General features: G+C 41.1%; 1 protein-coding gene across 4 annotated transcripts in view; it reads left to right on the forward strand.

Annotated features, from left to right (window-relative positions):
• The window catches only part of EPB41L4B (erythrocyte membrane protein band 4.1 like 4B), a 247,508-nt gene that overhangs the window by 204,812 nt on the left and 17,837 nt on the right, over positions 1 to 24,859 (forward strand). For all 4 annotated transcript variants that reach the window (XM_077810915.1, XM_077810918.1, XM_077810916.1 and 1 more), the window contains exons 21-22: positions 4,774 to 4,912; positions 5,398 to 5,475. In XM_077810915.1, coding sequence (XP_077667041.1) covers positions 4,774 to 4,912; positions 5,398 to 5,475 — 217 coding nt within the window. The remainder of the gene's footprint in view (positions 1 to 4,773; positions 4,913 to 5,397; positions 5,476 to 24,859) is intronic.

Below are 24,859 nucleotides of genomic sequence, written 5' to 3' on the forward strand. Positions count from 1 at the left end.
GCTCACGAAAGCTTATGCTCAGATAAATTCGTTAGTCTCTAAAGTGCCACAAGTACTCCTTTTCTTTTTGTGAATACAGACTAACACGGCTGCTACTCTGAAATCTGTCATTATATAGAGAGAGTTACTTTCCCAAATGTAATCATTTTTATTATGGAACACAGTAGCTATTCTGCATCAACCAGACCTCAGAATATTTTAGGAAAAGAACAGAAGAACTGGAATCAAATTGTAACTATGCAGAGATTTAGGTTGTCAAAATATATAGTAAGTACTCAAGTTTGAATTTGTCCAGGGTACTAAGGTTAACATATGGGAACACACACTCATGGCTTGGCCAGCAGGACATGACATTAGTCTCTAAGGTGCCACAAGTACTCCTCCCTCCTTTTGCTGATACAGACTAACACAGTTACCACTCTGACACCCATCTTGCACCATGGTATATCAGCCCATGCTAATCAGAAATCATTGTTTGCAAATGAGACTAAAGAGAGGAATTGACAACTCACTCGAGGGAAGGAATGCAAGGTATATCATTCCCTGCTAATATAGGAGATTACACATGGCATGGAATTTGGCAGCATTTTGCAGAAAGATTTTCACAAGGTTGTCTGCTTGTTGCAAATGTCCAGTGTGTCTCAAGCAAATGTGCTTCTCTTAAATTAGGCACTGCTTTTACAGCTCTTTCCTTAGTTAATCAGATTTATTATCACAATGGAGAAAAATTCTCCCACAAGTTTAGAGTCCCATCTGCTATTTTGAGACAGGAGAGATCAGGAACTTGTTTATAAGGTCAGCAAATGAAGGACTGAGAAACAACTGTGAGGGGACCAGGTATTTGAGAAGATAATGAGTGGGACAGATACATTGGAAATAAAGGTTGGTCTTATGGTTTAACCACAATTTTGGTAGTCAAGAGATTTAAATTCTAATCAAGGTTCAAGCACAAACTTCTTTGTGAATTTGACTTCTCTATGCTTCAATTTATTCATATCTACCTCGCTAGGGTGTTGTGAAGCTTAATTCATCACTGGTTTTAAAGCAGCTTGAGTTCCTCGGAAGGGGCTATAAAAATGCAAATACTATTAATGTTTATTCAGCACAAAGTCCAGTTTGATCAGAGTGGTCATTGATGGCAGGGTCAGAGAACTACTGGGAAATTTTGAATTGATTCAGTCGAGCTCTCTAGTGGGTGAGAGAGCTTGAAATCTGCAGAGGAATCAAGACAAAAAGGAAGCTAGAGGAAAACGGGTCAAAGTAGTCTATAGAATACTGAAGACTATAGGGATGATGATGTTTGGAAGAGAAAATAATCAATTGTTTCGATCAAGTCAGAGAATTTCTGAAGAAGAGTTAAATAGATTTTTAAAAGAAGTTAATTGCCCATCATTATTTCTAGATTAGACAGTTTCAGAATGTGGAGTGTAATGAAAGAGGCAAGTTGATCACGAAGGAAAGGTTAGTGTGAATTCGGGTGGGAAGAATTTGAAATATGGGTAGGCAATGTCACCCACCTTCTCATCAAATTTGGAGGATTTTTCAGAAAGAAGGTAAACTAACTTGAGGATCCTCAGAGGGAGGAATAAAGTGAGTGCTTATGTTGCCAGGTCTCAGTCAGGCATGTGATAACAATTCTATCATCAAGGAGGTGTCATGTGCCAGTAGAGATTTATCATTAACAAATCAGACAATCAGAGCAAGTCTATAATGGTGGGTGATATACTAAAAGGAGGTGGGTAGTTTTGATATGGATAATGTCATTATAATAATGTCATAGGCATGGAGGAAGCTTAATTCCTAAGGTAGTTCAATGAAGAAAGATAGAGTGAGTTGGTAAAGAGAATAATAACCGGCAGTGAGTTGAGATTATTGGGGAAAAGCAACGGGTGAGTGTGAGGAAAAGAAATAGAGTGTCGGGTACAGTAGTGAGAATGAAAGGGAGTACAGGGGTCAAGAGATGGTAGTAGCAGTAGAGAAGGATGGTAACCAAAGACAGATGGAGAGAAGTAGCTAAGAGGAGGGTAAGGAGACAGGGAATGGAGAGAAGAGGGATGGATGAGGGTGGGGAGGAGGTTGTGTTACAGAGAATGAAGACGATATGAGAGGCCATTGAGAGGGATGGTTATGGGAATGGTAGCCACAACCAACCCACAGAAAGTCCAGTCATGTATTAAAGTGTTTGAAGGAGCTGTCTTTGCGAGAGCGAGAATGCATCAGTTGAAATGTAGAAGAATGCATTGGAAACTTGGTGAATGTGAAGATCTGAGGAATAGTAGTGGTAACCCAAGAGAAAATAAAAGCAACAGGATAATTACACAAGTGGAAGAAATCAATATTTTAAAGTATAGCTAAAATACCGCATTTATGGAGATTTAGGTTAGAATTTGCACATTTTGATTTTGGAGCTTTTGAAAATCTCACCTTCACTGTATAAATATCTGAATACAGATTTTCAGTTCCCCAGCCTTGCACCATTATGATGGCCTCTTAAGTAAACAGCAACTCAGTGGAAGATTGCAATTAAAATGCTAGGGGCTACAAAACCAAAAGTAAATTACATATTTTTAACAAATGTTTATATAACACATAATTATAGAGTCTCCGAGCTTCACATTTTCACACCAGCAAAACTAAAATCCTCATTTGTAGCCCATTCAAAATAAATAATTGCAAGTACAATTTGATTAATAGATAATAAGGTTTGAAGGGATCACTGTGATCATCTAGTCTGATCTCATATGAAAAGCAAACTAGCAGACAATGGTTCTGATCCATTGACCTCTGGGTTCTGGAGCCAACACACTCCCACTGCAGAACTTTCTTTAGGTACTTGCATGTGTAGGTTTTGCATATACAATGGCTTCATGTCCAAATACTGAGGGCAAAATTAAGGCACCCGTGTTTGACAAACTAGCCCTTACATTTATTTCTTCAGGGGCCAAATTCTGTTCTGGTTGAAGTCAATGTGATCTTTGCCATTGAGTTCAGTGGGAATGGGATTTAGCTTCTGGTGTCTGGATTGCAGGTACAAAAAGTGAAGGGAGGAGTGCTGTGAAAGGAGTAGAGTGGTAAAAAAGTCTTGTGCTCAAACCTGTAGCTAGAACACAATAGCACAGTGCATATGAGACAGGATTATAAATTCATTCCCCAGTTTAGTTGGATGTGACCTAAGAAGCCTTTCTGAATTGGCAGATTCTAAAAGAATTTCCGCTTCCACATAAAATAGGAGTATGAAGGAACAGATTTACCCAGCAAGGCTGGGGATAGAGCCAGAGTATCCCTGCTGAGTGTGGGGAATAAGGACTGAGAAAATGTCAGCTGCATGTTTATAAAAGAGATTAACTAGGTCAGGAGCCCAAATCTGGCTTGTTGCATTAATAAAATACCTATTTAATAAACTCCGTCATTTTTATATTTTGTTTTAAACACGAAAACAGTGTGTCATACATGCTATTCTGCTGTGGGTGATTAATTATTGTTCTTCCATGGAAAAGAATGACCTGTGGAAGAGACCACATTAGTTGGCAAAGTCTAATCATTTTATAAAAGCATTGGTATTAACCAAACCACACAGCAATTTTGCTGAGATAGGGTTGGGCAGTGTGTCATGAAACTTGTGTTAGTAGTGATTATATAGACAGCAACAATAGGTGCACAGTCCTCGATTAAAACGAAACCAAAGTACAGGCCTCTGAAAAGTGCCTGTCAGACTGGCATTGCAGGGTTCCATGTGCACTGTAATTCAGTAAGTGCCTGGTTAACATTTGCTCGCTTTACAAATAAAAAGAAGCAAACTTGCACTGGATTGTGACAGCCAAGCTGAGTTTTTGGGGTCTTTTTTGGTTTTTCTTTTTCTTCACACATCACCACCAGTAGTAAAGATCCTGGAGGCAAAAATTATGGCCCCAGTTACATCTGTGCATGGATAATTGAGGACTAAAAACTTGACCCAAACCACACTGAAGTCAATGACTTGTGATCAGTGGGGTTCTGCAGTGGTAACTGAGGCAACAATATGCTCTGCAGAATTTCTTTTACTGGTGACCAAGTGTGAGAAGGAAATAACCCAACTTGACTGCCTGTTTTTTTAAAGTAATGGCTTCTCTGTAAATGGAGCAAATTTGATCTGGAGTCATAAGTTCTCAGTGAACATGGCCTTTCGCCATGTTATTTTTACAGTTACTTTTCAGAGTAGAACTGCCCTTTAAGGAATTTTGAAAATGGAAATACATACATACTGCATGCCAAAGCCGCTCCAGTAACTTCACGGTTACTGTTACACCAAGGCTGATGTTGATCCTGTATATCTATTTGAGGGTTTTCTTACCAATACAGTAAGCCTATAGAATAGCAAAATGCAAAGATGAAAGCTATAAAATGAAAAAGTAATGTGAAATAGTCCCCAATGTATGTTTTTAATCAAATACATTTTCAGTCATCATATTAATTATTTGTACATAATATCAAGTTAGATTTGAAACTACATGCCATTTCAGTTTTTGCATTCGTTGTTGATGTTTAGTCAGTACTTTTTACTGGGAAATCATTAAAATTTAAAGAGAATCTAATTTATTTGCAAACTTATTTGAAAATAGTAAATTATGCCTGGCCTGGTGAACACAATTACATTCAGAAGCACTGTAGCTGCTGCTGTCCAGATTTTCCTTTCTCTCTCCTTCCCCCTGCCTCTCACACCTCCAAAGCAAGTTAAAACAAAATTCTGTTATACCTTGTAATGAATGGAGCTTCATGCACTTTTAACGACCACAGTGATGAAGACGACCTTCCTCCGGCACTGGCAGCGGCAGTGGCAGCATCAACATCCGTTTCATCAGCATCTCCCGTGTCACAGAAAACGTGTACGCCACAAATGTCAGAAGGACAAACCCAGATATCACCTGGTGCAAAGGTAAGATGCAGAGACGGGGTCACGTAAATAGACTGAGAAATTATTCGAGATGATAGATCTGAAGACAGAAAGTGGCTATGGTTAAATGTTCTTATGAGATGATAGTATTAACTATAATTTTACAGCTGAGAGTAGTTTTTAATATGAAATTGTTGTAGCAATATACTTATACTATGCAATGTATTCTGGCAGCAGCTAGAAAATTAGGACATTGAGTACCTGATCCAAAGTCCATTGAAGTCAGTGGGAGTTCATCCATCAATATCAATGGGCTTTGGATGAGTACTCAATGAATATTTACTTGGATTTCAAAGATATATAATTTTATTGTCCATCTCTCCAGATTCACCTATCAAAACACCTTTAAAACTGTATGTGTAATTTATAATCTACTTGGCTAATTTATTCTTTAATTAAATATATTGAAACTATAATTACACATATTAAATGTTTACCCAACTTGTGGGATATTTTTCTGCCTTTAGAGCCCCACGGATGTTGGAAGTACATTTGCTTTGGAGCCAGGTGACCTTTTGATGGATTTCACAGAAGCCACACCTATGGTAAATAATTCCAGTTTGCAACTAGGAATGTTTAAATGTCTTTAAGAACTATTTGAAAACCAGAATGAATATGTTTTTTTGTTGCACATTGTCTAATAATCCAAACAAAGAAAATTATGGTCTGATTTTCAGAAGTGCTGAGCACCCACTGAAGTCAGCTCAGTGCTTCTGAATATCAGGTCATTAATGTGCACATTGTCAAATATCATGGCTGAAGCGTTGGAATTAAATCCTTCTATCATGGCGATATTTGCTCTCATTTTACTGGGCTGCCCCAATTTGACCAACCTCTTTGATGCCATAAGTATGTGTAGCTAGATCTATCTTTGGGAGTGATCTGCACATCCCGTCCCCCGCTTCCTCCCCACAGCGGAGTTCAAGGATCAGCTAGCACTCCTATATCTGTGACTATACTTTCACTTTTGGTTGGTTCAAAGTACCGCACGTTGGCTTAAAAGAAAACAGGCAGCCTAATACATGTTGATCATTAACTTCCTTCTTTGGAATAATGGACTCTGAAGCACATTTATGTTTTTGCTTAAAAACCAGGCCAACTGAAGTCAATAACTAAGCTCCCATTGTTTTCAGTGGGAACAGGATTTCACCCCAGACTCCCAATGGATAATCTGAAGTATTACACTATGATCCTGAGCTGCATTTTCCAAAGTAATCATTGCATCACAAATAGGTCAAATACCATGTAGCAGTTCTGCTTGTCACTTTGTCATGTCATCTTTATTGTCACCAAGAGATTATATTAGAAAAAGCAATAGAGGGTGCAGCATTGTCTGGCATATATTTTTTTTATTATTAAAAAGCATTTCAGCTATGGGATATCACCAAACTGTTTATTGACCAGCTAGATCCTGTCATGTCATTATATTGTGTGAACATGCCGTTTACTTCAAAGATAGTATGCTACATGCCAAAAATTGCTCCACACCCTGTGTTACATTTACATCGGTACTGTGTTTTCTCCTTCATGTTTCACAAAATGAAGAAAATTTCACTAAGAGCCCGGGGTGCAGGAGTACTGCACAGAACTGCACCATGCTGCACCCCACTTCCCCTTGCTGTGGCTGGCCCCCTTAGTCAGCAGGTGCAGAACGGATGTGGGACTGAGGCCACAACTCTGTTCATCCCCTTTGGCTCACTTCAGAGAGCAGTCCTGGTCCACCCTTGACCTACAGCTGTGACAGGCCAGAGCATGGCTGTGAAAAATGCGGGGAAGGCTGTTTGTGCATTCATGCCACAGTCTGAGCAATACACATTAAGGCCTGTCACAATCTAGCCCTTAAAAAATCCACAGTAAAAGACTAGTTCTCAAAAAATCAGTACTTTACTTCAGGAAACCGAAGGAACAGACGTTCACTGTGGAGACCCAGAGAAGTTCTGAGAGCCTGCGCGTTTCTTCTCCCGAGCTCAGTTTATATCAAGTCTTTAGTATTTATTCAGTTAAATGTGGCCCAGAATCAGAATTATTGTGAGTATTGCTTACTGTTCTTGGAGTGCTCTCAATGTATCCTTCACTGGAAGTGATATTTTGGTACTGGGGCTCGACATACTACCTCCTGACTTGAGAACTACAGTGGTGGACAGAGAGACTGTAGTCACGGTGATGAGGACAAGTTTGTGGGAGGGGATTGGACCAGGTACCCGCAAGGGTGGGGAGATGTGGGAGGCTGCAGCTGCTAGAATGGGGTTCAGGAGTGGACACTTGTCATGGGAAGGTGGGGGAGCCTGCCATGCTCTTCCCTCAGTTCTGCTTGTCTGGGCTGGGTGGCTCTCTTTAGGATCTTTGGGGGGTCACTTGGTAGCTCCACAGTCATTTTATAGGCATTGCTTAGCTAATTACTCAACCCTATCTTGTCACAGTGCTAGCAGCAAAAAGCTTGCTCCTGTTGCAGCTACTGGCTCTGGAGCTGAGACAACTGAGAAACCCTTGTCCCACTGCTAGAAATCCCTAGGATTTTTCTAGCTACAATGCTTATCTGGCTGGCAAGCTAGTCAGTCTCTGGGCTGCAAACATGTTTCTCTCCCATCAAGAGAAGCAGAGCTCTGCTCTCCTTCCTGGTCAGCCCAGAGCTAGGCTAGGGCTCCTTTTAACTCCCCTCTCCGTGCCTAGCATTTGCTGCAGGTGTAGCAGAGTGGGGCTAACTGGGTCCACAGGCTGTCCTTAACCCTCTTGTTGCCAGCGTGGAGCCTATTTGCCTCATTAACCCCCTCGTTGTCAGTGTGGGGCTATTTTTGCCCATCACAGAACTCCACTAGCAAAATACAGCAGGTTCTTGTTTTGCTCTCAGAGGTGAGAGAACAAACATCAGTGAAACGAGTGCATGTGACAAGTGACTGTGAGAACAAGAGCAAGGCTGTTGAAAGCAGGGAAATATGGACCAAGTGAGAGCTAATTTAAATACTATTAAAACTAATGTATACCACGCATGTCTTTACCAAACTCCTATGTAACATGTCCTCCTCCAGGAGAAGAGAGAAATTAGAGAGAGAGAATCAAATATCTTTCTTCTGTGGATAGGAGGTCAAAATCTCAAAATACCCACAGTCTTTCTGACTGAAATCTCAGAATTCTGATTGGAATATCTGGGTGGGAGGGCAGGATATGGTTTTGTTTGGTTTGTTTTAATTTTCAGTGCTGTGTGCCAGAAACTGAAGACTGGCCTCCTCTGTTCAGTCACAGAGCAGGTTGTTACTGCTCTTCCCCTTGTGGGACAGTCACCCGGCTGCTCTATTAGACCCAACCTTTAGATCCCAGATGCTTCCAGGCTTCCTAAATCTGAGCAACATCCAGACATTGTCTCTAAGTCTGGCTTCTCAGGCACGCTCCCAGGGCACAGATTTCTTGTGGGATGTGGGACCCTGTGGCCCAGCTGCCCAAGTCCTGTGCTTAACGTTCCCAGGTCTCTCCAGTAGCTTAGGCACACTCAACCCAGAATTCCTTGCTGGCACACTGCATTACACTTCAGCCCAGAACTGTGAATTTTTCAAAAATATAGGAGTTAGGATATAAAACGAGGAGTATCTGGATTGTGGTTTGTTAAAACTGTTCTACAGTACCAGTGCCTTTTCTGCCATATCCATCTCTTTTACATATCTGTAGCTTTTCAGGACCTGGAAATCAAAACACAACCTGGAACTATTGCATTTGTGTATTAAATAAGTATGATTTGTAACACGGCTCTTCTTCTGGATCATCTGGGGCGCAGATGCTAAAACTCTGCGTTAATATTCAGGGTAACTATTCCCGAGTCATGCTGACAAATAGATTCAGAAATCTCCCACCAGGATAGAACTTGGGGAGGAGCCAGCATCTTTTAGAGCCCACCGTGAACTAAGGAGATAGGACAGAATAAGTCTCAGAAGGAAATATTAGGAACTTCCAAGCTTGGTAAGTGAGCTTATGCTGAGGTTTATGCTGTACTCTGAACTCTAGGGTATAGATGTGGGGACCTGCATGAAAATCCCCCTAAGCTTATTTTTACCAGCTTAGGTTAAAACTTTCCCAAGGTACAAACTATTTTACCTTTTGCCCTTGGACTTTCTTGCTGCCACCACCAAGCATCTAATAAATATATAACAGGGAAAGAGCCCGCTTGGAAACGTCTTCCCCCCCCTCCCCCGCAAATCCTCCCCAAACCCTACACCCCCTTTCCTGGGGAAGTCTTGATAAAAATCCTCACCAATTTGCATAGGTGAACACAGACCCAAATCCTTGGATCTTAAGAACAATGAAAAAGCAATCAGGTTCTTAAAAGAAGAATTTTAATTGAAGAAAAAGTAAAAGAATCACCTCTGTAAAATGAGGATGGTAAATACCTTACAGGGTAATCAGATTCAAAGCATAGAGAATTCCTCTAGGCAAAACCTTAAATTACAAAAAGACACAAAAACAGGAATATACATTCCATTCAGCACAGCTTATTTACCAGCCATTTAAACAAAAGGAAATCTAATGCATTTGTAGCTAGATTACTTACTAACTTAACAGAAGTTCCGAAGAGCATTCCTGACCTGGTCCCAGCAAAAGCATCACACAGACAGACTCTTTGTTTCCCCCGCCCCCTCCAGCTTTGAAAGTATATTGTCTCCTCATTGGTCATTTTGGTCAGGTGCTAACGAAGTTGTCTTTAGCTTCTTAACCCTTTACAGGTGAAAGGGTTTTTTCCTCTGGCCAGGAGGGATTTAAAGGTGGCTAGCCTTCCCTTTATATTTATGACATGCCCCCCAAATCACAGATAGGGTGAAACGCTGTCTGTGATTTCTTCCTGGAGCTCTAGAGAAAACAGAGTTAATAAGACACATGCACCTCTAAATATACTACCAAGTGTATAAAGACTAACAATATTTTCCACATCTCAAGGACGATTTTAACCAGTTGATTCTGGGAAACTTTCAGGGGAGAGTGCACCAGTCACTTTGTTAGAAGCTCCTGAAATGTGTTGTATGTCGAAATCAAAATCTTGGGGAGCTAAACTCCACCGAATAAGTTTTTTGTTATTTCCCTTGGCAGTATGAAGCCATTGTAGCGCAGCATGGTCGGTTTGCAGGTGGAAACGCCGTCCCCAAACATATGGGCGTAGCTTTTCCAGAGCGTAGACAATGGCATAACATCCTTTTTCACTGACTGACCAGTTGCTTTCCCTCTCAGACAGCTTCTTGCTCAGAAACACTACAGGATGGAATTCTTGATCCGGTCCTTCCTGCATTAAAACTTCTCCCATACCATGCTCGGACGCATCTGTAGTTACTAGGAATGGCTTGTCAAAGTCTGGGGCCCTTAGTACAGGGTCAGACATGAGTGTCGCTTTAAGCTGGTTAAAGGCCTTCTGACACTCTTCGGTCCACTGAATGGCACTGGGCTGTTTCTTTTTGGTTAGGTCTGTCAGTGGGGCGGTGATTTGGCTGTATTGCGGTACAAATCGCCTGTAATATCCGGCCAACCCTAAGAAGGATTGGACCTGTTTCTTTGACTTTGGGACAGGCCGCTTTTGGATAGCATCCACTTTGGCCTGTAGGGGGTTGATAGTTCCTTGACCCACCTGGTGTCCAAGGTAAGTCACTCTGTTGAGGCCTATTTGACACTTCTTAGCCTTAACAGTTAGTCCTGCCTCCCTTATGTGCTCGAAGACTTTTTGTAGATGTTCCAGGTGTTCTGCCCAGGAATCCGAAAATATGGCCGCATCGTCAAGGTAGATGACTGCATATTCTCCTAATCCCGCTAGGAGACCATCTACAAGTCTTTGGAAGGTGGTGGGTGCATTCTGCAGCCCAAAAGGGAGCACATTAATGAATCTTGTTTTTGTGTTACCAGTAAAGCCAGACTCCACGAAGGGGTGCGCATGGACATTAACTCAGTGCCTGTGGACACTGACCTGGAGGATGGGATAGGATCACAGCCTATTCACAATGATTAAATCATTAAAATAAATAGAAAAAAGCATTTTACTGTCATCATGATACATGCAGTCTATACCTGCTCATATATGCACTGTAGCAAATGTAGAAATTACTAGTGCCACATGTGCCACCTATTGGTAGAAAGTGGGAAATTATTTCCACTAGTTTGTATTTACCAAGACTGTGGTATGAGTTTATATATCTACCTTCTATCACTCTCCTGTAGTCATCTGCCCTGACCCTGTCACAGCGTATATATCGATATGTTTGAAAGATCAAAATGATCATAAATGTATTTTTAATTGAAGGTGATTTTGGAACAAATGTTTAAACTTTAGAAATACTTGTCATGGGTCCATGCAATCCTCTTGACTTTAGTGGATTTGCACAGAATATGAAAGAGCACAGCATTTGATCCATTTAACTTGTAAAGCATTGGAATGGGAATTGAATGTAACCAAAATTAAGTTATGTTCATGCTCACTTTAGTGTTTGAGAGCTTATTCCTTCACTCTCCCACTTCCCTGGTCCTTCTCGCATGAACAGAGAGCAACAATACCCGAAGTCCAAAGGTGCAAACAATTCGATGTTTATTGGGGTGAACTTCCAGCAAGCTTAAATACAAGTTCCTTTTTCCTTATTTTCGAATCCCAACTTACTTCCTGTTTGCCCTTAATTTATATAGTAATATTCTTAGCTATACCTTAACCAATCATTCTACTGAAATTTAACTAACCAATCCTAACATATTATAACATGATTAGCTAACCAATTATATCCCACCACCTTAATTAGTTTACACCCAGCAAAATTAATTATACAGCAGACAGAAACAATCACAGAACCAGACAGAGATTATACAGACAAACAATAGCAAAGTGGGAACTATAATGACAAAACAATACAGAAGTGAGGATTTCACATCCCAGCTATTGATAAGTGAGTTCTTGCCAGACAGGATGCTATCAAACTAAGTTTCCTTTTACATTTTCTAGGCACTTCCCTTTCTCTGGAGGTGATAGGAATACAATCCTGTCCTGATAGTGCCTAACAGCCCAATAGCACCTTATTTCAATGTGACTAGGTTGGAATGTGAGGATGTGACTGTTCGCTTCCTAGCTTATGGCTGCCTCTGCTGCTTAGCCAAAGGCCTTAGCCTAAGAACAGGGCCTCAGACTGTCACAGTAAGAGAAGGCCCTTACACCAGCAGACAGTGATTTTGATTCTTTCTTTTATACCTCTAGAACTAGCAAAGTGATAAGAATACCCCTAAATTCTTAAAGTACAGGCCTTTGCAGACAGGCCTGAATATCTATATCCTAACATTTAGGCCTAATAAACTTGAAGACATTAGACGTCCCAGAACAGAGTAGACTGATAGTGGTCCTTGTTATAATACATGGGAGGAACAGTTAGAAATAGCGTGGGAGGTACGCCCGATTGCATCTCTACAAACTTGCCTATTTGACTATTTGAATTTGCTTGAATCTTTTTATTTTTAATGAAAAATTGAGGAAAAATGAATGCTCAGCAGTTTCAACTGCTTACATTCAAAGAAGCATGACGATGGCTGAAACAGCTCATTCGTTCAACAGTGGTAGCTTTAACAGTCTGCAGATGCTGATAGAAATGACAGACAGCCAGGCCCTAATGAAAGGCCATATTTAAACTATTCAAAAAACAAGTGTAAATTAGCCAAAAACAAATAAGCAGAGCTCAAAAACTATCACTGTAACAGATGAAGTAAATAAAGTCTACTCATTAGCTTGATTCAATAGACAGAGAAACAAAACAACAAAAAATTAGAGAAAGCAACAAAGACTGGAAGGAGAGGTAGAGAAGGTGCAAAGAGATTTGAGACTGGACTGCAGTTTCTTCTTCAGCAATAAATGGACAGCTGGTCAAAGTGTCATATAACAGTCCTAAATCTCATGGGATTTTACAAGATTAACCAACACAATTTATTTTAGCTCACTTAGATCAGTGGTGGGCAGCCTGTGGCCCATGGGCCACATGCAGCCCGTCAGGGTAATCCACTGGCAGGCCACCAGACAGTTTGTTTCCATTTGCGTGGCCGCCTGCAGCTCCCATTGGCTGGGAACAGCGACCGTGACCCCTTGGAGCTGTGGGCAACGGTGCAAATGTAAACAAACTGTCTGGCGGCCTGCCAGTGGATTATTCTGATGGGCTGCAGGTTCCTCACCACTGACTTAGATACTAGCAGGAATTTTGGGGGGAGTAAGGAATTTTTCTGACAACCTTTCAGACCATTACCAGGATGTAAGACCACCACGCATATCTCATGTGACTTTGAGTCAGACCTTTTGAATTCAGCGTATCAGTTGTGGATTCTTATTTTCAATTCTCCAATTTATCCAAAATAGAAATATCATAATACTCTCATATCATGGATTACAGCACCAAGACACAGGAACCTGAAACGAATGCACACACAGATGACTTGGTTAATGACCCAGTTCAAAGACCAGTCGTTTTCAAGGGGAAGGTCACATAACTACTTTACCTAATTTGAAAAAATAAAATGGGTTATGCAAAATTCCAGTTGTTTAGTCACTCAGGGCAAGTTTTTTTTTTAAATGGGGAGTAAAACGTTTTCCCACCCCAGACTTACCAGTAAGAGCTGTCATCTTGGTAAGGACAAGGTGAGTAGGTTTTGGTGACTAAATTTTCATGTACAAAATTGTATTAAGCCAAGTAACCCTTTACACTGAGGAATAGACAGCATTATTGCTTGCTTTCACTGTAAAGAGACTTGCAATTACTGTGAAAAGCAATTTGTCAGTAAAAGGCAAAAACATATTGAGCATTAATAGCTGCATTAGCCAGCCCTTTTGGCATGGAGTGCCAAGTAAAATTGGCTGGATAGCAGTTAAAAAATAGCATTAGATAAATACATTAGGTAGTAGATGCCTACTGTAACTGGCTGAAGACATATATCAGACATCTCCACATGCCCCAAAAGACTCCAAGATGCCTTAGTCGGAGACACTTTATGGTGAACTAAAAACTGAAGATAAATAAATTCTTAGAGAAGCTTCGTAATATAATCTAGAACCAGAAACTTTCTATCTTGAACATCTTCCTAAGAGGATGTTCCATGATATAAGATGTATTGGAAGAAATAAGTAAGAACACCCATCTTCAAAGGAAGAAATAAAAAAATGCAAATCCTTAACTTCAAGATACAATTACATGACTGCACATACAAATTGGGAATTTATACATCCAACTGGCCAATTAAAAGCATAACTCATTTGTATGCACAAATACTCAGTTTGTGGAAACATAGTAACTATATGTGCAAATAAGAGCACACAGCTGTATGCACATTTTACAAACACATTTGTGCCCTGTTTCAAAATCGTGCTCTTTAGGTCCATATTAATCTAATGAATGACAAAAAGGGTCCTTGCTAAAGCAAATAACCTTACTACAAAAAAATCAGAGCAACAGGCGATAAACCGGCTTCCACTGGAGCTCAAGGAAATACTTTAGATTGATATTGTGATGTAAAAAGGAAGGTCTTTTCTAAGCTGACTGAAAAAAGCATTTCATCTTCAGTCAGAGATGAACACAATTTAACTAAGGGGTATAGCTCAGTGCTCCAACCCACATGATGTAGCATGGCAAAATCAAATATGAGAGAAATTTAGCTGTGGATTTTTTTTTTTTTAAAAAAGGGGAGTACTGTATGCAGTACAAGGGTATTGTGAGCATATTCAAATAATAACCCTGATACAAGCAAATGTGTCAAAGGCACATCACTGGGTGTCATTTATACTAGATAAAGTATTCTAATGACTAGAGAATGGTCTTCAGCACCTTATAAAAACAATCATGGTGTTTAGGCAACCAAAATAATTGATGAGTGCATTTTGGGACTTGACTTTCACACTTCCTAATAGCTGTCTCTAATAGTTCCTGCAAACAAAGCACTATACACAGGACTTTAAAAATACCCTTTCAACATTTAGTTCTGCATGTTCAAGCACTAGGTTTCTATAGGTGTGTTGCCAGTCTCTATAAGCCTGTTGAATTAATAAAGTTCACGATACTTGGGGAATCCTGGAATGCAGTCAGGGTTCGAAGACAGTCTATTGGATCCGAATTTCAGGATCACCAGTAAATTTAAACTGACTACTGCACTTTGGATAGTTGGGATTGACCCCCCATCCACAAAAGAAGGGCATTTATTTATTTAGCATTTGCATATTCACTGAGCCAAGCAATAGCATTCTCAGTGACCAAGTGGAACTCTCAGAACCCACTGCTGAATTTGACCAGCGGGTACTCTTTGACAGTGTGTATCATTGTTTAATCTGCACCGCAGCTGCAGCTTGGATTGCGTCAGAGACCTCAATGGTGCTGGCTGACTGCACAGAGGCCTTGCCCAGTCCGGAACTGGCTAAGAAGGGCCCACTGCCAACGTGGCAGGTCAAAGCCGGGTGGGCGGGCAAGCATTAGGGTCTGTGATGAGGAACTGATTGGTGGTTGGCACATACCTTCTCAAGCAACTGGCGAGCTGCAATTTCCCTCCTGATGTAAGGGGAAGCAATGTGGCTCAGAACTGGAAGACATGGAAGATGAGTTGGTCAGAGAGTTCCTGTGATGATGCGCATTGTTGAGTTGCATGTCAACGAGTTTATTGTATGCCAACCGACTCCATACTGGTGCACAGTACTTTGCTATTGAGTACGTGATGGCAAGGGCTGAGGTCTTTAGGGTTGGCACATCCACTCCCCATGAAGAACCTGCCAATTTGATGAGAAGGGTGTTCTTTGTCTTGATCTTCACTGCTGTCTTGCCCAGGGAGCTTTTGTATGTCAGTGTTCAGTCAAGGGTCATGCCTAAGTTAACTGGGTATGCTTCATGCTTCAGCCTCTGGTCATTCATTATGATGTTTAGTTCACTCTTAGCATTGGCATGCTGGAGGTGGAATGTGCTAGAGACAGTCTTTTTGGTGCTAGGCTGAAGGCGCCATGTCTTGCAGGGCATAAGAATATATATAGTACATAAGTCAGTGATAACGGAAAATTATGAGGTAGTGTGTGAAGACATACAGTAGGGGCAGTACACAATTTAAAATGTTTTGATTTACTTCTCTTTTATCTATAGTTCCCTTCTTTAAGCAACCTTATATGCATTGGATCAACAAAAGGGAGGAGGGATAGCTCAGTGGTTTGAGCATTGGCCTGCTAAACCCAGGGCTGTGAGTTCAATCCTTGAGGGGGCCATTTAGGTATCTGGGGCAAAAATTGAGGATTGGTCCTGCTTTGAGCAGCGGGTTGGACTAGATAACCTCCTGAGGTCCCTTCCAACCTTGATATTCTATGTTTATTTTCCCATTTCCTGAATGGACAATAAGGACATGTTACTACGCTCCAGAAATCAGCTATGGATAATGTAACATCTCTGTGTTTTTGAACTAATTGAAACTGCATTCTGACAGAAAGAAAAAGATCAAGATGAAGCCAATTGCTCAGTTTGCATCTTTTTTTGGCACTTCTCCCATCAGTGTACCTTTTGGGAGACTCTTTGTCAATGTTAAGGCTAGAGGAAAAGTCAGCGATGCAGACAATGCAGAGAATCTGGGTGTTAGTAGTCATACACGGCAGTGAATGAATTTCTCTATATTTATCTTTATTGCAATTAATATAATACTTTGGTCAGTTGTGAGCTTAGATACCAGACTTTGACGTGGCAAGGTATGCCACCATTTTTATAGTACTGAGGAGAATCAAAATGATGGGGCTGCTGAGCGCCACCCTAATTTAAAAGACAAAAAGAAACAAAATTCAAAAAACCTACAAAATTGAACACTCAGAGCCTGTGGCAGTTTTCTTCTTTGGATGAAATGGAAAACAGATTCGGCAAGGCGCTCAACTCCAGTAAATGAACACAAACACACAAGGCAATGGGACAGATTTTTTTAAAGTATTTAAGTTGCCCAGGGGGGTTGACAAAAGCATCTAAGTGGGTTAGCACCTAACTCCCATTGAAAGTTGCACCTAAATACTTTTGTAAACATGACCAAATGCTGTTTTGCCTGATATTATTTTGATTTAGTGTCAAACATTTTTAAAGTTCCTGCTTCATCCCTCAAATAAACAAGAGTTCAGCCCTGTGTTGGAGTCAATAAGCATGGCTTCTTAGACTTCTGTGCAGCTACACCAATCTGTACCAGCTAATGATTTGGCCTAAAAGATAAATATTCAAAAATAAAGGCAAACAATAGATGGGAGGGACTTTTTAAACACATAGCATCAATACCTGGATGTACTGGCTATCCCCTGTCTCAGTCTCCTTCTTTCTTTACTATTAAATGCACCAGTCAATAGACAAAGATTTATTTTCCGTACTGCAGAAGCCTATGCAAGGCTAGGTTTATTTTTTGTGTTGGCTGACACTAAGTGAGCCAAGTATCGTAGTCGTGCTATCACATGAGGCATTTCAAATTCTTTTGATAAAGGCCTATTAACCACCTTTTATTTAGTTTGATATGTACACAATTCCCTTTGTCTCAGCAGTTGTAATGTTCATAATCTCTCTCTTCCTTACTGTAATAGTGACAATTGTATTTAGACTCCAAAGAGTAACTATTGTGTATCTGTTTTCTTTCCAACACACCAATGAATTGATACATATGCAGTTCTAAATCACAGTTTTCAAGAGTCATGGCAAGTGGGATGCTGACTGCCGGGCTTTTGGATGGAATTTCAATTGAATGCTTCCTAGCTCAACCAGAAAATTGAAACATTTGCTTTGAAGTCTGGCTCTTGATTGGTTGAGTCACACAACATGTAAAACCTGTAAAAACAGCAAATATTAGTCAACTTTATTTTTCCTTGTGAATAAATTATTATAGTATTCTAGTATAATTGACCCCTCACTTGGATCATCAATGTGATTTGAACCTTCAGTGCAAAACATATGAATCTCTAGTACTTGAGTTAAAGGAGTAACTGTTAGCAGACAGGTTTCAGAGTAACAGCCGTGTTAGTCTGTATTCGCAAAAAGAAAAGGAGTCCTTGTGGCACCTTAGAGACTAACCAATTTATTTGAGCATGAGCTTTCGTGAGCTACAGCTCACTTCATCAGATGCATACCGTGGAAACTGCAGCAGACTTTATATATACACAGAGAATATGAAACAATACCTCCTCCCACCCCACTGTCCTGCTGGTAATAGCTTATCTAAAGTGAGCATCAGGTTAGGCCATTTCCAGCACAAATCCAGGTTTTCTCACCCTCCACCCCCCCACACAAATTCACTCTCCTGCTGGTGATAGCCCATCCAAAGTGACAACTCTTTACACAATGTGCATGATAATGAAGTTAGGCCATTTCCTGCACAAATCCAGGTTCTCTCACTCCCTCACCCCCCTCCAAAAACCCACCCCCATACACACACAGACTCTCTCTCCTGCTGGTAATAGCTCATCCAAACTGACCACTCTCCAACTTTAAAACCAAGTTAAACCAGAACATCTGGGGGGGGGGGGGCGGTAGGAAAAAACAAGAGGAAATAGGCTACCTTGCATAATGACTTAGCCACTCCCAGTCTCTATTTAAGCCTAAATTAATAGTATCCAATTTGCAAATGAATTCCAATTCAGCAGTTTCTCGCTGGAGTCTGGATTTGAAGTTTCTTTGTTTTAAGATAGCGACCTTCATGTCTGTGATTGCGTGACCAGAGAGATTGAAGTGTTCTCCGACTGGTTTATGAATGTTATAATTCTTGACATCTGATTTGTGTCCATTTATTCTTTTACGTAGAGAAAGAATGTGTCCAGTTTGACCAATGTACATGGCAGAGGGGCATTGCTGGCACATGATGGCATAAATCACATTGGTGGATGTGCAGGTGAACGAGCCTCTGATAGTGTGGCTGATGTTATTAGGCCCTGTGATGGTGTCCCCTGAATAGATATGTGGGCACAATTGGCAACGGGCTTCGTTGCAAGGATAAGTTCCTGGGTTAGTGGTTCTGTTGTGTGGTATGTGGTTGTTGGTGAGTATTTGCTTCAGGTTGCGGGGCTGTCTGTAGGCAAGAACTGGCCTGTCTCCCAAGATTTGTGAGAGTGTTGGGTCATCCTTTAGGATAGGTTGTAGATCCTTAATAATGCGTTGGAGGGGTTTTAGTTGGGGGCTGAAGGTGACGGCTAGTGGAGTTCTGTTATTTTCTTTGTTAGGCCTGTCCTGTAGTAGGTAACTTCTGGGAACTCTTCTGGCTCTATCAATCTGTCTCCCTACCAACACTACAGAAAGAAGGATTCTAGGTGGACTCCTCCTGAAGGTCGAAACAGCAGACTGGACTTCTACATAGAGTGCTTCCGCCGACGTGCACGGGCTGAAATTGTGGAAAAGCAGCATCACTTGCCCCATAACCTCAGCCATGCGGAACGCAATGCCATCCACAGCCTCAGAAACAACTCTGACATCATAATCAAAAAGGCTGACAAAGGAGGTGCTGTTGTCATCATGAATAGGTCGGAATATGAACAAGAGGCTGCTCGGCAGCTCTCCAACACGAGTTTCTACAAGCCATTACCCTATGATCCCACTGAGAGTTACCAAAAGCAACTACAGCATTTGCTCAAGAAACTTCCTGAAAAAGCACAAGATCAAATCCGCACAGACACACCCCTGGAACCCCGACCTGGGATATTCTATCTACTACCCAAGATCCATAAACCTGGAAATCCTGGGCGCCCCATCATCTCAGGCATTGGCACCCTGACAGCAGGATTGTCTGGCTATGTAGACTCCCTCCTCAGGCCCTATGCTACCAGCACTCCCAGCTACCTTCGAGACACCACTGACTTCCTGAGGAAACTTCAATCCATCGGTGATCTTCCTGATAACACCATCCTGGCCACTATGGATGTAGAAGCCCTCTACACCAACATTCCACACAAAGATGGACTACAAGCCGTCAGGAACACTATCCCCGATAATGTCACGGCTAACCTGGTGGCTGAACTTTGTGACTTTGTCCTTACCCATAACTATTTCACATTTGGGGACAATGTATACCTTCAGATCAGTGGCACTGCTATGGGTACCCGCATGGCCCCACAGTATGCCAACATTTTTATGGCTGATTTAGAACAACGCTTCCTCAGCTCTCGTCCCCTAAAGCCCCTACTCTACTTGCGCTATATTGATGACATCTTCATCATCTGGACCCATGGAAAAGAAGCCCTTGAAGAATTCCACCATGATTTCAACAATTTCCATCCCACCACCAACCTCAGCCTGGTCCAGTCCACACAAGAGATCCACTTCCTGGACACTACAGTGCTAATAAACAATGGTCACGTAAACACCACCCTATACCGGAAACCTACTGACCGCTATTCCTACCTGCATGCCTCCAGCTTTCACCCTGACCACACCACACGATCCATCGTCTACAGCCAAGCTCTGCGATACAACCGCATTTGCTCCAACCCCTCAGACAGAGACAAACACCTACAAGATCTCTGTCAAGCTTTCTTACAACTACAATACCCACCTGCGGAAGTAAAGAAACAGATTGATAGAGCCAGAAGAGTTCCCAGAAGTTACCTACTACAGGACAGGCCTAACAAAGAAAATAACAGAACTCCACTAGCCGTCACCTTCAGCCCCCAACTAAAACCCCTCCAACGCATTATTAAGGATCTACAACCTATCCTAAAGGATGACCCAACACTCTCACAAATCTTGGGAGACAGGCCAGTCCTTGCCTACAGACAGCCCCGCAACCTGAAGCAAATACTCACCAACAACCACATACCACACAACAGAACCACTAACCCAGGAACTTATCCTTGCAACAAAGCCCGTTGCCAATTGTGCCCACATATCTATTCAGGGGACACCATCACAGGGCCTAATAACATCAGCCACACTATCAGAGGCTCGTTCACCTGCACATCCACCAATGTGATTTATGCCATCATGTGCCAGCAATGCCCCTCTGCCATGTACATTGGTCAAACTGGACACATTCTTTCTCTACGTAAAAGAATAAATGGACACAAATCAGATGTCAAGAATTATAACATTCATAAACCAGTCGGAGAACACTTCAATCTCTCTGGTCACGCAATCACAGACATGAAGGTCGCTATCTTAAAACAAAGAAACTTCAAATCCAGACTCCAGCGAGAAACTGTTGAATTGGAATTCATTTGCAAATTGGATACTATTAATTTAGGCTTAAATAGAGACTGGGAGTGGCTAAGTCATTATGCAAGGTAGCCTATTTCCTCTTGTTTTTTCCTACCGCCCGCCCCCCCAGATGTTCTGGTTTAACTTGGTTTTAAAGTTGGAGAGTGGTCAGTTTGGATGAGCTATTACCAGCAGGAGAGTGAGTCTGGGTGTGTATGGGGGTGGGTTTTTGGAGGGGGGTGAGGGAGTGAGAGAACCTGGATTTGTGCAGGAAATGGCCTAACTTCATTATCATGCACATTGTGTAAAGAGTTGTCACTTTGGATGGGCTATCACCAGCAGGAGAGTGAATTTGTGTGGGGGGGTGGAGGGTGAGAAAACCTGGATTTGTGCTGGAAATGGCCTAACCTGATGATTACTTTAGATAAGCTATTACCAGCAGGACAGTGGGGTGGGAGGAGGTATTGTTTCATATTCTCTGTGTATATATAAAGTCTGCTGCAGTTTCCACGGTATGCATCTGATGAAGTGAGCTGTAGCTCACGAAAGCTCATGCTCAAATAAATTGGTTAGTCTCTAAGGTGCCACAAGGACTCCTTTTCTGTTAGCAGACAGCTGCAGTAGGGTCTTACCCTCAGATGTGGACCAGATGTAGAGGGGGACAAAGACCCTCATTGTCAGCATGGTACATAAGTTACAGGTTACTTGGTCTTTGTCAGGTTGCCTATTGATTAGACATCCTCTTTTCACTGTCATTTGCAACAGGAGAGACACATGCACAGGCAAAATCAGATATTTGATTTGCTCTAATATTTTTATTAACAGGGAAAAGGAAATGATATTGACTTAATTATAAGATTTATTTAACATCTCATTTGCATGAAGGGAAGAGGTAAAATGATGGAAGAGAGGGACATAAGGATAATGAAATTGAAGCTGAGGGTGAAGTCAAGGAGTTGATGGGTGGAAGATAGATGGTGAGGGGACAGTAATGAATTTAATTTTAAAAATTAATACAACTAATAAACCAAGCGCACATAATTACCCTGAGCGTGTTGCCTTGTATGTTGCACTCTTTTCTTCCATCTTTTGCTCTTATGCTCTTGAGGGCAGGCAGTGTGTGCCCCGTGTTTGGATAGTTCATCCACACAGTGGATGTTGTCACAGTCTACTATAGTTACCACCAATAATAGTACATAAGTGAGTAAAATATTTGGCCCATATTTTCCGTTTTGGTTTTAGAGTAGTCACTTTTGAGAAAGGGAGATTATAATATATATAGGAACCAAGTTTCTTCAGGCTTGTTGAGTAAGATCTCAAGGTAAAGTAGTATAGCAACAACAACAGACAGGATGTATAGGTTTCTTTAAGAAATTACTCTGTGTAGACTTCATGTGTTTGTATGGAGACAGTAGGTTCATAGTTGTAGCTCTGTGTATTCCTACTGCTGCTACAGCTTGTTCCAGGTGCTGTAAATCCTGGCTGCAGCTTGGGGTACCATAGACCTTTTCACAGCAGAAATTAAAAGTTTTACTGAATCCTAAAGAGAAGAGCCTAGAAGTCACCATGACAGTAGATGAGCTAACATCATCAAAAAGAACAGGAGGACTTGTGGCACCTTAGAGACTAACCAATTTATTTGAGCATAAGCTTTCGTGAGCTGCACTGAATGCATCCGATGAAGTGAGCTGTAGCTCATGAAAGCTTACGCTCAAATAAATTGGTTAGTCTCTAAGGTGCCACAAGTCCTCCTTTTCTTTTTGTGAATACAGACTAACATGGCTGCTACTCTGAAACATGACATCATCAAGTTTACTGGTCAGTGTTTACATTGGACCTGATAAAAAATGCACTGAATTTCATGGTGGTATAGAGCAAACTAGGCCGGCTACTTGCCACTCAGGGAATGCCAAGTTTCTTACTGAGGGCAGCTGCAAGCTTCCCTTGTACTGCTGGAGCAGAACAAGCATATTTTATTGGGGCCCAAGATCTGGCCCATAATATGAATTCTTTTTGTACTGAAAACTGGGTCTGGTCCCAATAGACTCTCCAGGTATTAAAAGAAGGATTACCATTCTTTGGCAAATACATTTTCAAGCACCAGAATTTGTCATTTCAAATAAGAGCTTCCCAGTTCCCATTCATTTTACAGGAAAGCATAACAATCCTTTTCAGCTTCTTTCAGAGAACTCTCTTTAATAATGCATCACATGGATCTTTTTGCCCCTTATACAAACCACAGAGAAGCAAGCCTCTGCTTGAATGAAAAAAGCAGCCTCAGGCAAACAAGCTATTTTCTTTACTATGCCGAGTAGAACATTTTTTTTTATGCTTTTCCCTCAATTCCTTCAAAGGAGAAATTCTTTATGTAACTGAGGATGGACAAGAGTCAGCTACATGCTAATAGACCCAATCAATTGGGATTCTCCTTCTGCTAAATAATCTCCCTAGCTGTGAAATGTGCTAGACCGCTGTTTCTTAATTTGCAAGACTGGCTTTCCAGGAAAGGCCTCAATCTGTTCAAGAAGAGGTGGAAACAATCCAATGGAAAATGAACAACTATATATTTTTCTGTGTTACTGGATTGTTTTCATGAAAGACTCACCAAAAGCAGAACCATCGGATGAATAAAGTGGACCTAATCTGTTGAGGTATTAACATGCAAGTGTTTGAATTTATAAACACTAGAATCACGAACTGTTATGTGTTTGAACTTGTGCCCTGGAATTTTACTCACTGATACCTGTAATACAGATGGGTTTTCAACACCTGGTGTCAGGCAGTTTTAATATTTAGCAGCCATATTAGTTATTGGTAAATAGTTTCTTTGCTGTAATAGCTATTGCAAACAATTTAGTAAACACCAGATTAAATCTGAACATGTACTAATCACAAACTATTGCATCCTATACACATTTTGATTAAAATCAGGTAAATCCTACTGAAGGAATAAAATAGCTATTGTGCCCATCACATCTGAAGTGACAATGATCTCGTTTCAGTTTTAATTGATCTTGCATTGCAAGTCGAAAAATGGAAGCCTATTATCATGAATTTCATATTTTTCACAGAAAAACTTCACTCTCTGCAAACGTTCACTGTAACCAGAGCTGCAGAATACAGTGCGGTGAAACTATCCAAGATTTTTTATTCTACTTCAATATTTCCAAGTTTATTATCCAAGCATGTGCTTAACTTTAAACCTTTGAATAGTCCCATTGAGGTCAATGGCACTAATCACAGGTTTAAAGTTAAGCACATGCTTACGTGCTTTACTGGATCAAGGCTCATAAGCGTTGATTGCACCAGCCTGTAATTTTAACAGCTTCCTGCAGCCACTGGGACTTTAAGCCATTCTGTGCAATGTTTTTGCATTCAGAACATGGTCTTGTGAAAATCATTGGGGATTATAATGGCCACAATAAATCATGAGATACCTGCAAAATAAGAGAACAGTTTAATTCAAATTACTTATTATTATCCTGACATTAGCAGTCAGTGAAGCCAAGTTTGGAGGGTTGTCTGGAAATCTCAGGAATTTCAGGACTTTTGCTTTTGTGTTGGCAGAAATCAGGTTCGGCACACAGATAACATGTTTGTTTGCACTGGACAAGAGTCATATGGTACAATGCTGGCATCGATCTGCAGTAACTGTTTAGTAGAGCAGCATGACCATGGTACTTTTGAATCTGATAAGAGGAAACACTTTTTTGTACAGAATGCATAATCGATCTGTCTTTCTAAAAATATCATCAGGTTGGCGGATTTAGGCTGTTCGCATTGATGCTTAAGC

This window comes from Eretmochelys imbricata, chromosome 2, assembly GCF_965152235.1.
Source record: "Eretmochelys imbricata isolate rEreImb1 chromosome 2, rEreImb1.hap1, whole genome shotgun sequence".
NCBI lineage: Eukaryota > Metazoa > Chordata > Testudines > Cheloniidae > Eretmochelys > Eretmochelys imbricata.